The 12,727-nt window shown below is 34.3% G+C and overlaps 1 protein-coding gene across 14 annotated transcripts; it reads left to right on the forward strand.

Moving 5' to 3' along the window:
- Positions 1–2,541: 2,541 nt before the first annotated feature.
- LOC104085153 (sterol 3-beta-glucosyltransferase) lies at positions 2,542–12,709 on the forward strand. 14 transcript variants are annotated; one of them, XM_009589127.4, is made up of 15 exons: positions 2,542–2,772; positions 4,345–4,455; positions 4,964–5,048; positions 5,226–5,368; positions 5,805–5,875; positions 6,309–6,390; positions 6,803–6,904; positions 7,290–7,345; positions 7,688–7,807; positions 8,650–9,009; positions 10,134–10,349; positions 10,801–10,860; positions 11,043–11,057; positions 11,175–11,281; positions 11,954–12,171. In XM_009589127.4, the coding sequence occupies exons 1-14, from the start codon at positions 2,707–2,709 to the stop codon at positions 11,236–11,238; spliced, it is 1,551 nt and encodes a 516-aa protein (XP_009587422.1). In that variant the 5' UTR covers positions 2,542–2,706; the 3' UTR covers positions 11,239–11,281; positions 11,954–12,171. The 14 variants fall into 14 exon arrangements, 13 of the variants coding, with proteins under 13 accessions (XP_009587422.1, XP_009587425.1, XP_009587415.1 ...); XR_001967083.3 differs by having other exon boundaries at positions 2,544–2,772; positions 11,018–11,057; XM_009589120.4 differs by lacking the exon at positions 11,175–11,281 and adding an exon at positions 12,480–12,709 and having other exon boundaries at positions 2,566–2,772; positions 11,018–11,057; positions 11,954–12,175.
- Positions 12,710–12,727: the final 18 nt, after the last annotated feature.

The following is a 12,727-nucleotide window of genomic DNA, read 5'->3' on the forward strand; positions in this document are numbered from 1 at the left end:
TGAATGTGTATGGTTTCTTAAAAGTTTTGAAAATTTTAATATTTACCCACAACTTTAGTTATTTTTAATCTGACCCTGATCCCCTTTAATTACACATTTTTTGTTAACCAAAAAATATGTCCTAGATTATTACACAAGACTTCAAAAGTCTTTTTTACCTCATATGGATGGTGGCAAGCCAACTGCGACTTATAATGGCATATATATTACGACTTATAAAAAGCAAACAGTAATTAGTGTAATTACTATAGTAGTAATTACACATCCTAATAATTACACAGTTGTGTAATTACGACGACATGTTTGTTTGTCATAGTGTAATTACAAATTTACTGTTTGGTTGTACAAATGTAATTACACAGTTAGATTAAATTTTAAATGAAATAATTATCAAAACTTAAAAGTTAATATAATAAATATATGCCTATAAATTTTTATAAGTATAAATAATTTTATATTTGGTATTTAAGATGTATATTTTTTCGTGAATATACATTAATTAGTAATCATATATTTATAACTAATATTGTAAAAATAATTTATATATTTTTTCAAAATTAATAATACTCCCTCCGTTTCAATATACGTGAACCCATTTGATTGAGCACGGAGTTTAAGAAAATATAGAATACTTTTGAACTTGTGGTGTAAAATGAGGCACATATATTTTGTGTGGCTATAAATTATTGCATAAAGGTAAATTATTTTCAAATAGGGAAAGAGGTCATTCTTTTTGGTACGGACTAAAAAGAAAATAGTTCACATAAATTGAAACAGAGGGAATATTTAGTTTAGATACTTACAAAAACTAAAAACATACGTTTTGTAAGAACATCATGGAATTCATGTTTGATAAAATAAATTAATATTTATAAATATAATGTCATAATATTTTTCAAATGTTTGACAAAACTAATCTATCAATTTTAACCAAAAAAAAAAAGACAAACATGCAATGTGAGCCAATACTACTAAAACAAGTAAATTGGAACCATGAATATAACATAATTTTAAAATAAAAATAAAAATAAAAAATTGGTTTAACATATGTCAAATTCCAACATAATAATAGTAAGTTTCACTACAACTTAAGATTAAGAGGGTGTTTGGATTGGTTTAAAAGTTGGTCAAACCAGCTTAAAAACACTTTTGAACTTATTTGAGTGTTTGGATAGATCATAAAATTACTTTTAAGCCAAATACTTTTAAGCTAAAATACTAAAAACAAGCTAAAAGCAATACCCAACTTATTGCTTGTTGGCTTACAAACCTAGTATGTTTGACCAAATAATGTACCCTACTAGCCCTTTCACTTTTTCTAAAAACCATCCTTACTAATTAAATCTTTGTGTCAGTTCTAATCGTTGTTTTCTATCTTGCCTTTGCTACTGTCATTCTCCAAAAAAATTTAATTTCTTGAAATTCTTAACGTGAAGCAAACAGTAGTTTTCTAAATAAATATTTGATACATTCCAGTATTTTGTATATATTGTTCTTTTAGCTTCTTTTTTTGTTCCATAACATTTTTTTTGTTGAATCCTTCCTTTTTTTTAATTGGTGTAACTATATTCTAAAATCAAATCATTCAATGAGTTTACATGTTACCCCTGAATTTGAAGCTATAAAAGGAAAAACCACTTTTTTTTTGTCAAATAATTAATTATTGCATGTTATTTAAATAAATAATTATATCTAGGCAATCAGTTTAAATTGAAAATGAATTAAGTTATAAATTATTTATATATACGTCAACTTAGAATAAAATATTATAGTAATCACCTTCGTTATAATGTCAACAACTTTGAGGATATTTCAATCATTTTAACAAGAAAAAGTGCTTACCAACACTTGTTTACCAAACACTTCAATAATTTTTTTTCAGTTTCGGTATTTTTATCCAAACACGTAACTGCTTATTTATAAAATAAGCTCCATCACTTAAAAAGTGGTTTTAAGCACTTATGCTTAAAAGCCACTTTTCTTAAGCCAATCCAAACAGGCTTTAAGAAACATAATAAGTTTACAACCACATTCAACAACGAAATTACACATTAATTGTATCACTCATTATATGCCAAGTTTGTTAATGACTTATTATTTCTAATATTAGGAGGTGTAGTTTCAAAAAATATAATAATAAAATAAAATAAAATAAAATATAAGCAATTACATGGAATCACAAGAAGTAAAGGTATAGAAATAAAAGATAAATAATGTACAAAAAAAATATATATTTTAAAATTTTAAAAGAAATTAAAAAGAAAAAATAAAATTTAAAAGGTAAAATAATAAAAATAAAAAGTTATAAAGAAAATAAATTAAAATAAAAACAAAAAGGAAAGAAACTAAAAAGCAACCTTGTAATTACACAGTGTAATTACAACCAATTCTCACATCCCTTGAGAATTGGAGAATGTAATTGCAGCCCTCCAATTACACCCAACTCTATAAAATAAATATGCTAAATTGTGTAATTACATTCGATTACACCCAAATTCAATTTCGAGGTGGCTTCCCAAATAAGCTCTTGGCGGACTTATAAGCGCTTATTCGGAATGCGATTTATAAATTTCATTTCCGACTTATAAATCGATTTTTCATGTGACTGCCACTTAGTCCAGATATTCTGCTCATATATTAAGCATAAAACTGAACGAAGCTGAGTTTTCCTTTGAGGAATCGAATTGAGGGGCAAAAGCAAGCAAGATGAAGAGCAAACCAAGAGCTGTTTTCATGGCTTTTGGAACTAAAGGCGATGTCTACCCTGTTGCCGTAACTTTCCTTCTCCCCCTTTGTCTCTTTACATTTGTGTGTGTATTATGTTGTAATGCTCTCACGCTGTCATTGATTTTATTGCAGCTAATTGGAAATTTATCTTACATTCTATATTGAAATTATTTTTTGCGCTTGACGCTGTCCATGTCTGCAAACAACGATTTGCTGCTTTCTTAGTTAGAATACTGTTTTAAAGATTATTTCTGGAGTTTTTAGTGACACGTGATAGCTGTTGAAAGTGAGGGTTGGGGCACGAGAACGGCGTCGTGCTGATATTTTGAATATTCAAGATAGATAACAATTGGATTGTGGTTGAAACAAGTGATATGTATTAGGAGTTGAGATATTCGTAGGGGGGAAAAATGACACTCATAAATAGTGGAATATTTTGCTGTGATGAAAGAATTCAAGAATGCAAGGCAGCCGAGTAATGGGAAATGATTTCAGAGCAACATAAGTATCTATTTTGCTTCCCGGAGTGGCAGGAATTGTGGCTTTTGAATTTGGAGAGAAAGATGACTAGTTCTCTTTCAATTGGATGGTTCTAAACTTCATTTCTGATAGCAACATTCTGTGAGCCTATAAATAAACCACATGAACTAGGTGAGAAAACATAAATTCTGATGTCAGAACTAAACTTTATTTCAGATGTAATAGTGTATCTAATTTGGTATAAAACAGAAGATCTTGTGTTCTACCATATACACATTGAGTATGCTCCATGGTTAACGGATTTTATCATTGGAAAACAAAGAGCGTTTAGGCAACAAAAGAAAATGCAATAGAGAGAGTAACTCACTTTGCATTTGTAGTGACAAAAGACTTAGAAAATTGCAAATACCTAAGCAAACGGCAATTGGCCGTATCCCGGTGGAGATCTTCACCCTCAAAATGTGCAATAATAATGTCGAGAACTGTGGGACACATTCAGAGCTATGTTTGATGGGAACCCGAACTATGCAATAAATGTGTTAACTAACAGGACATAACTAATTAATTTCTAGTTCAACTGATTAGACATATAAGAGGTTTCCTGATAAGTGGATCTGCAACTGGTGTGCTTTTTAGACAATGTTTGTTTATCATATAATAGAGAAGACATGCAACACCAGCTAGATCTTAAAATGAGATGTAAACTATATCCAAGTTCATTTAGTTTTTTTTTTTATTTTAAAAAGGGCAGCCCGGTGCACTGAGCCCCCGGTATGCGCGGGGTCCAGGGAAGGGCCAGACTACAAGGGTCTATTGTACGCAACCTTACCCTGCATTTCTGCAAGAGACTGTTTCCATGGCTCGAACCCGTGACCTCCTGGTCACATAGCAGCAACTTTACCAGTTACGCCAAGGCTCCCCTCCAAGTTCATTTAGTTTCTTTCTGAATTTTTTGCTGTACTGGCACTGGAGTCGAATTTCGTGAGTAGGCCTTATATATTCCCTTCTCCATTGTCATTATTAGTTGGAATTTAATTAGAATTTTTGCATGAACCATAAAATTACTTGTATAGAGCTATTATTTTCCTTGTTCCATGAACTGGGATATATTTTTAATAAAAATGCCTTGATGAACAGGCCATTGCTGCAGCCTTTGCTAGCGATCAGGAACAATATCAAGTGGTTTTTATAACTCATTCAGCTCATGAGGTTAGCAAAAGTGGAAGAGTTTTTATTTTATATTTTTGGGTAAGTAGTTGGCATCAAGAAGATGCAAAGTTTACAAAAGAGGTGTTGCTAGCTTCATCATATTTGTCTGTGCTATAGCAGGAAGCTAACAAGTTACAAAAATAACAGACTAAACTAATCTATTTAGAATGTTAGCTCTAGATGACAAAAAACTAGTCTATGTGCATGGAGCTAACAAAATCAAAAGCAGAACAGTTCTAATCTGTTGCTTTTGTCACAATTTTAAGCAGAGAGCTTTTGGCATGTTATTTTTCTTCTTTGCATGTTATTTTTATTTAAATAGTGTAACTGCCCAGCCCAGCCCTGCCCACTTTTTGATCTATTTTGAGATCAGCATGCCCTGAAATACACCTTGATAATTTTGGCCTTCTAAGGAACCTTTAGGCTGGATAGCACAGCCAAATTCCTTTTTTTTTTCTTTTAGCATAAATTATGTGAAATTTCAGAAAGTTGACACTGAATGCTTCAGAGTATTCTTTTTATTTCATTCTTTAATTTTTCATGACAGAACTTGAGGATGCACTTGAGAGCAAATCAAGTTATGTATATTCCAGTTTCATCACCACCTGCCGTTTCGCCTCTTGAACATTATGGTATGTCACTTTTCGTCAGCTTGATAATGTTTTTCCTTGTCCTAATCTCTGCGAGTCAATTATTGCATGTTCCTCAGCCTATGGCTTGGATAAATCATTTTCAGTAACAACTTACATACAAATATAAGAACAAATTTCAGCAAATTCACAAGATCTTATTGGTAATTTTACGGTCAGGTTCAACGGAGGTAACTTTTTCTGCCCACAAAAGGGAAATTACCCAGAATCATAGGCATGAGTGTACTTTGATCTTTGAGGATATCTTTGGAGATGTCCCAAATGTGGAGGGTGATCTTATTGCTATTAATTTCTTTGCTCTGGTAAATTCTCTGGGCTTTTAAATGTTCTTCATCCCTTTTAATTTTTATTTTTGGAGTAGAATTTTATTACTTTTATAAGATGAGCTTGGAGAATATATCCCCTTACCAGTAACGCAGGAAAGTTTGAGGAGGGGAGGGGGGAGGCCGAGCTGGAGGGGAGGGGCGAGGGTGTGAGTTGCTCTCAATGATAATTGATATGAGGAAAGTAAACTCATTGTCAACAGGATGAGTTCCTATGGTGTTAAAAAGTGGAGAAGAAATGTGAGGTAGGGTGGAAAAAGAATTGGACAGATTTAAATGATATATTATCGGAGTGAAATTTTGCAAAAATATAAATAAACAGAATTGTTGGATGAACATTAAACTGTGAGAGTTTGAGTTCACATTGTGAAAGTCACAACGCTTTCTTTTCTTTATTTCTATAACTTGACTTCAGGAAGGTTGGAGTCTTGCAGAGCTTTTTCAGATCCGTTGCATTGTGGTTGCTCCTTATGTTGTTCCTTATAGGTAGCAAGAGAAACTTTCTTAATTCCTTTTCTTTTGATAACAATCGTATTGTCTTCACCTCTGTTCTTCAAGTATGTATTCCAAGTTACGACAATTTATGGCCCTTCAAATGGTTAATTGGAAAACTATGGACTTGCATCCTATGGCAATGAACTTGATGAACATCTCTTCACGAACTTCATGGTTCTGGACATACCAGTTACTTTCTTCCCCACTAGTAGGTATACCTGTCTAGGAACTTGGAGAGGAATGCAAACATTTAAATTGATGAATATGTCACTTATGCGTAAAATTTCACATCTTCATCTGTTCATGCTGAAGCATCTTAGGCATTTGAAAATCCTCTAGCTTCTGGAGGCTTTGGTTGGGTATTAATGCAGAAGCCGTATTGCTTACTTTTCTGACTTTCAGCTCTTCGTCTCATGCAATGTAGTGCTCCTTCATCATTTGAACGGCAATTTAGGAAAGAACTTCCAGATTTATATAAGTATCTCCAGGAAGCTCCCAGTCACAAGGTATTTGATGAATTATGTAGCCACTTGGTATATCGCTTTGTTGGTTTTCTTTTGAAAAATCAGTTGCATTCTTCATTTAAACTGTTCAAGTGTTGTTAATACATGTTCTTATGGCTGTAAAAGGGCAGCCCGGTGCATAAGCTCCCGCTATGCGCGGGGTCCGGGGATAGCGGGAGCTTAGTGCACCGGGCAGCCCTTTGGCTGTGATTCTAGTAAATTCTCCTTACTTCGTACACTTAGTATAAGCTTCTGCAGTTATGCTAATACCTGCTGACTAGTCTTTAACTTTGTTTCAAGCCCGTAATGTTGTTAATGTTGTATAAGGTCCTTCCCACTGCGTTTTAATCTTTTTCGCTGTGACTTAAGACAGTGACTGTATGAGTTAAGGCTTTTGCATACTTGCTGATAGTAGGTTGGTTGGAAAGATGTCATCCATTGGATGTGGCCACTTTTCGCTGAGGAGTGGGGCTCATGGAGAAGTTTGGACCTGAAGCTCAGTGCCTTTCCTTTTACGGTGTGTCTTCCACTCCTGCCAATGACAATTTTCCTATTATTTTCCCTCCTTTCTCATCAAAGCTTTGGGGTGGGAATTCAGTCAGTTCCAATTTTCAGCTTTAAAGGGGCAAACCAATCACTGATCCGCACGGTTCAGTTTTTTGGTTTATTTTTTTGAGCAGTTGATCAGGTACTTCGGTTTCTTCCGGTATCTGAAAACAGAATGGAACCTAGATTTTGAAAACAAAAACCAGTAGCCAATTCGAGTTACCAAAAACTGAACCCATAAACTGAACTGTTTCGGATCGCTTGTTCTTTGGTTAACAACGAATGTGCTCACTCCTATTGAATCTCTGTTAATTTTATTGCTTTGTTGTATTTACTGGTTGTTCATTTCAATGCAGGACCCTGTAACTGGTCTTCCGACATTCCATGAGAGGCTCCCGTCTCCTCTGCTATTGTAAGATTATTGTACCAGCTAAAGAACATCTATGGAACTATGGAACACTATAGAGGTCTAGAAGATAAGAAAGGCTAAATCTTAAAGGTGTATAAAAGAATTAATATGGTCTTTACTAGCTTTTTAAAAAATTTCTATGTAAGGTGCTTCCCGGTAAAGAGCTTACCTGAGATTTGGTATTTCCATTAACCATGTTGCTTTCTACACAGAGCGACAGGGGAAAATTGTGTAAAAATGTATTTTGCAAAGTATTTCAAATAAAACAAGTTGGCATTTTAACCTTGACCTATAGGTTATTGGCATCCTGATTCATATGTTTCCATGGTCTGTTAATTGTAACAGGAAAACTGCTATTGCACTTTCTGACATACGTATTTTCTCTTCTAACAGGCACTATCCTGGTGCCTGTATTACCTTTTGTAAAGAAGAACTGCTTTCTGACATACAGTGGCTTGATGACAGGTATGGATTTAGCAAAGAAATTGTCGAATGCCCTGGTATGGATTATGTTGAAATATTTCTGACATCTCTTCATAGTTCCATGTGGACATTTCCCTTGGCACAAGAATAAATGCCAACAATTTAATTGCTCAAATCATATGGCTTTTATTTTTAATATAACGTGAAGTTTTTCAAGACTCAAGACATGGCCCAAGTGACACGTTTTTTTTTTCTGAAAAAATAATATCAAGTTTTAACTTTTGAGGGCCTGTTTTGGTTTTTTTTTTCACCTGCTTAAATCACTTCTCCTGATCAAATCATTTGTTAATCGGAATTGATTTTTATCACTTTTTCTTTTCTAGTCGCTTATTCTGTAATAGAAGTGATTAATATGAAATTAATTATTTAATAGTCGTCGATTTAAATAATACTTAGTAGTTGTCTCATGATTCAAAACGACTTGGCTCTTCTATATGCATAACTGTTAATGAAGTTTTCAAGTTGCATTCAGCAGGTAATATAAATATATTTCGCCTGTTTTGATATTTTGACTTTTCGTAGCATAACTGCTTAGAATGTTTAAAAACTGCATTTTACAATTAATTTTTGCACACAATAGTGGTAATGGAATTGCAAGAATGGTGTTATGAGGAAACACGTTGATGGTTCTCAGAATGTGTGTCTGTGCCTTGTTTTCTTCTACTATGTTCTAAAATTCTAATCGTACATGTTTGTGGAAACCCACTTTGCTGTTCTATTTTAGAGTATATCCAGCTATATTACAAGTTCTCTGTTGAGTTTAAGGCTACAAAATTTTCCATACTTTGGCTATGTAAGATAATCAAACTACATTCTTTGTAAAGTGACGAGAAGACAAGATTGTTAAGCCATCTCTCTCAGATAGTTTTGTCAATGCAAAAGGTGATAATTAACGAAGCCATATTGAGAAAGCTGTTGTGGTTTTCTGTTGCTATTGAGCTGATAAGTGAAAACCTTTACTATTTAGGTTATTGGCCATCAAAAGTGCGGGTTTGTGGCTTTTGGTTTCCTCCCAGGAAATGGCAGTTTTCATGCAATGACTGTGCAGAAATCTCTGCATCCGGTATTTCAGGGAATTTGAATAAGCAAAACAAACTGTGTTCTGCCCGCCTCGGCTTGCAGTTTTTCATCAAATTTCCTGCTAAAGAGCTGCCTGTTTTCATAGGACTGAGTTCAGTTGGAAGGTAAGGTCCCATTTGAGTTTTTTTTTAATGCAAAGCTCTGTTCTTCTTTCACTATTTAAGTTTTCAGGGAATAATGGATGGTCTTTTACCTGTCTGCAAGTTAGTTTATGCTATTTATTTTTTATGTTCATTTTAAGCGTGTCTCTGTTCTTCTTAAATGACCAAAATAATTAAAGCCGCATTAAATCCAATACCGATAAGTGAATCTCTGAATTCTTGATTTATGTCAAATCAGATAGCGATTCTACTTTTTCTTTTTTATCAATAAATTATTTCATTAACAATGGGGAGAACTACTCCCGTGTAGAAGAGGTATACCGAAAAAGTAGAGCCTACAAAACTAGATAGGAACCTCATGGCTGCAGCTGCACCAATCCCCATACAAATAGGAACCTCATGGCTCCAGCCTCCAGCAAAACGACATCAAAGATAGAGGCTATTCTTCAAATGTACAAAATCAAGCTCGATTCCCTCAAAAGCTCTCATGTTTCTCTCTCTCCAAACAACCCACATAAGAGCTAGCAGAGTAATATCCCATGCCCTGCATCTTTGTTTTCGTCTTCTAAAACCCCAACTGAATCCTTTACCGTCCCGGCGTGGTCCATAATAATCTAAAACATCTCAGTATCACAGATAGAGATTGTACTATATATGACCGTCTGGAACGAGAGAAACTGTAGAGTTCTTGGCGGGATTGAAAATAGCTTACGTATTAGTAGTACTTTTATGTTTGACTGAAAAGCTTTGGAGCACCAATCAAGTTCCGATTAGCATAGACGATCAGTTGGTCCTTGCGAAGAGTCATAGCTGTGTAAGATTCCCTACGTTTTTCATACCTTATACATGGGATTTTCCCTTTGATATTTAGTACTAAGAAAATAAGTGTGGCTCTTCAGGTTAGTAAGTCTATAATGGAGGAACTATAGTTAGTTTAAGTTTCTGTTCCTTTCATAGAATTTAACACGTTTATTTTGGTGGTTACAATTCGTCATTCCTTCATCTTTGTGTTTCTGACATGTATACTTTTCTGCAGGACAAGCTTTAGTTGAATTTTGTTTAACTACTCTTTGTGCTGTTGTCTGACTACATTCTTATCATGAACTTGCCTATTGTCTCTTCTGCAGCATGGGTTTCCTGAGGAACTCTCGTGCATTCCTTCGGGTGCTTGGAACTGCGTTAGACATATCGGGTTGCAGATTTATTCTGTTCTCAGCTGGCTATAAACCTTTAGAAGAAGCAATTGAATCATATGCCAAGGAAGCATCCTCTTGTTCAGAACAAACACATTGGAGTAATGAAGGAGTTTCTCTTTTCGGAGGCCGACTCTTTTGTTTCTGTGGGTAAGTTCTTTATACTGGATCTACTTGAGTCTTTGGTAACTCAACTAGAAGTCTACAGTTATGCTTTTTGGAGTATGTTTTTGCTCTAAGCGATGCACAAAAGCAGAAGCAGAAGCAGTTTTTTAGAAGCAGAAAAAAATAGCTTCTCTCTAAAAGCACTTTTTTGAAAATTGAGAAAAATACACTTAGAAGCACTTTTTAAAAGCTTGGCCAAACACTAATTGCTACTCAAAAGTACTTTTTAAATTAAATAGCCAAACACAAACTGTTTTTCACCAAAAGTACTTTTTTTGAAAAGCACTTCTCAAAATAAGTTGATTTTAGAAGCTTGGCCAAACAGGCTATTAATCTCCATACTCCATGTTTAGGATTCAAAGTAACAGTTAGGAAGCTATTTAAAATGTCATATACAGTTATTCTGGTAATTGATATCTACTTATTTTTCTCCAAGTTCCGTCCCATACAACTGGCTGTTCCCAAGATGTGCAGCTGCAGTCCATCACGGTGGAAGGTTTGATGTGTTTCATTTAATTTTCTTTATCCTCTTCCTGTCTCTGTGTGTGTGAGAGCGAGAGAGAGAGTGAGAGACAGAGAGAAAGAGAGAGTGTTAACTATTATGTGCCTTGTTATTGACATTTTGCTGCTATCTTTGGTGTTAACATCCCCAGTGGATCCACTGCTGCTGCTTTACAGGCTGGAGTTCCTCAGGTTTGTTTCGTCATTGATTTTTTGGAATTATTTGCAATCTCTGAAGTCTTTCAACCCCTTATTATTTCTGGAAAACCATTTAGTTTTTTTTAACAGAATGGCTTGTATGGTTTTTAGTTTATGTGGTGGACATTATGAAGACAATGCCTGCATCTGGACCATAAATGAGTTATTGGCATGAAGAAATTTCAATTGTTAAAGCAATTCATTGTCTGGAAAACTTGGTATATTTAGGAAGAATCATGATTTTTTTCTTTTTTACTTTATAAGGTTTCAAATCTGTGGAATCTTCACTTAACTACCATCTCATTTATTATTTGAGTAGTAATATTCATTTTTGTGGAGGGGAAATATGAGAAAGATTAATGCAGAGAAGTTATTGTAATGACCCTGATGTGTGGGCTTTCTGTGAGGAAGAAGATTTCATTAATCAAAGCATATTACTTCATTGCTTTTTGGCAAAATTATGATATATTGCTTAAAGAGATTTGCATGCCACTAGAAATGTAGAGAACTTTTATTGTTAAAAGAACTTAAATTATTGCATATTGGTATGGTACGGGTCTAAATGGAGCAAAATAGATAATGGAGATTCATATAGCCGGCCCCAATTAGCTTGCGATTTGACGTAGTAGTATTTTGTTATAATAAATTGTTTAAACTGACAAAGGAAGCTTAGAGAGACTTTCCAGGTTGATATTAACCATCATATATAAGCTCATGTGACCGATAATTGCATAAAGGTCAGAAGTGTATTTTGATAGAGTAACTGTTAAGAAGATGTCATGGAATGTTCCGACTGACGTGGTGAAACTAGGATTGATGTTTGATGTTAAGATTTTAGTTCAGTATAGGTCAAAGGTTGGAAATTGATTCAGCTTCTCCTACAATGGCAGGTGATATGTCCATTTATGCTGGATCAATTCTACTGGGCGGAGAGGATGTTTTGGCTTGGTGTTGCCCCCGAGCCATTGAGAAGAGAACACTTGGTGCCAGATAAAGATGAGGATTTCTATATCAAGGAAGCTGCAAACATGCTTGTGAGGGCCTTGGACTATACACAGACTTCTGAAGTCAAAGCCCGTGCTTTGCAGATTTCTAATAAATTGTCAAATGAGGTAGGATTAATTCCTGGTGATGAATAAACTAATATAATGCTACATTATAAGCTGTAGCCAGAGGCAAATCTAAGATTTAAAGTTAACAGGTCTAGAAATGGATGTGATTTATTATGTATTTATATTTTAAATAATATTCTTGCATATGTATGAGTGATTTGAGCAGAAAGTAGTGGGTTCAATTGAACCCACTGAACTCGCTCTATATCCGCCTCCTGGCAACTGCCACTTTACTACTTTAGTTTAGCATTATAAGATTTAAGTGACATTTTTAACATCTTGCTTGGTTTTGGCAAATATCCAGGATGGAGTATCAGAAGCAGTCCGTCTCATAAAGGAAGAGCTAAGAAGTTGTCAATAAAACTAGCGCTAATCTTTTTTCTTTTTCTTCTTGGGTATTACATAGTGTATTTTTTTTTGTAACAATTTAACGGCATTTTATCAGTTTTCGTCAGAGTTTTCTCTTTCTTTCACACTTTTGTAGACACCCCTTTGCTTGATAGTTTGAACTAAGTAATAATATATTAAACTGCAGATCTTATTTTCCATGCA

The sequence above is a fragment of the Nicotiana tomentosiformis genome, chromosome 1, assembly GCF_000390325.3.
Source record: "Nicotiana tomentosiformis chromosome 1, ASM39032v3, whole genome shotgun sequence".
Taxonomy (NCBI): Eukaryota; Viridiplantae; Streptophyta; class Magnoliopsida; order Solanales; family Solanaceae; genus Nicotiana; species Nicotiana tomentosiformis.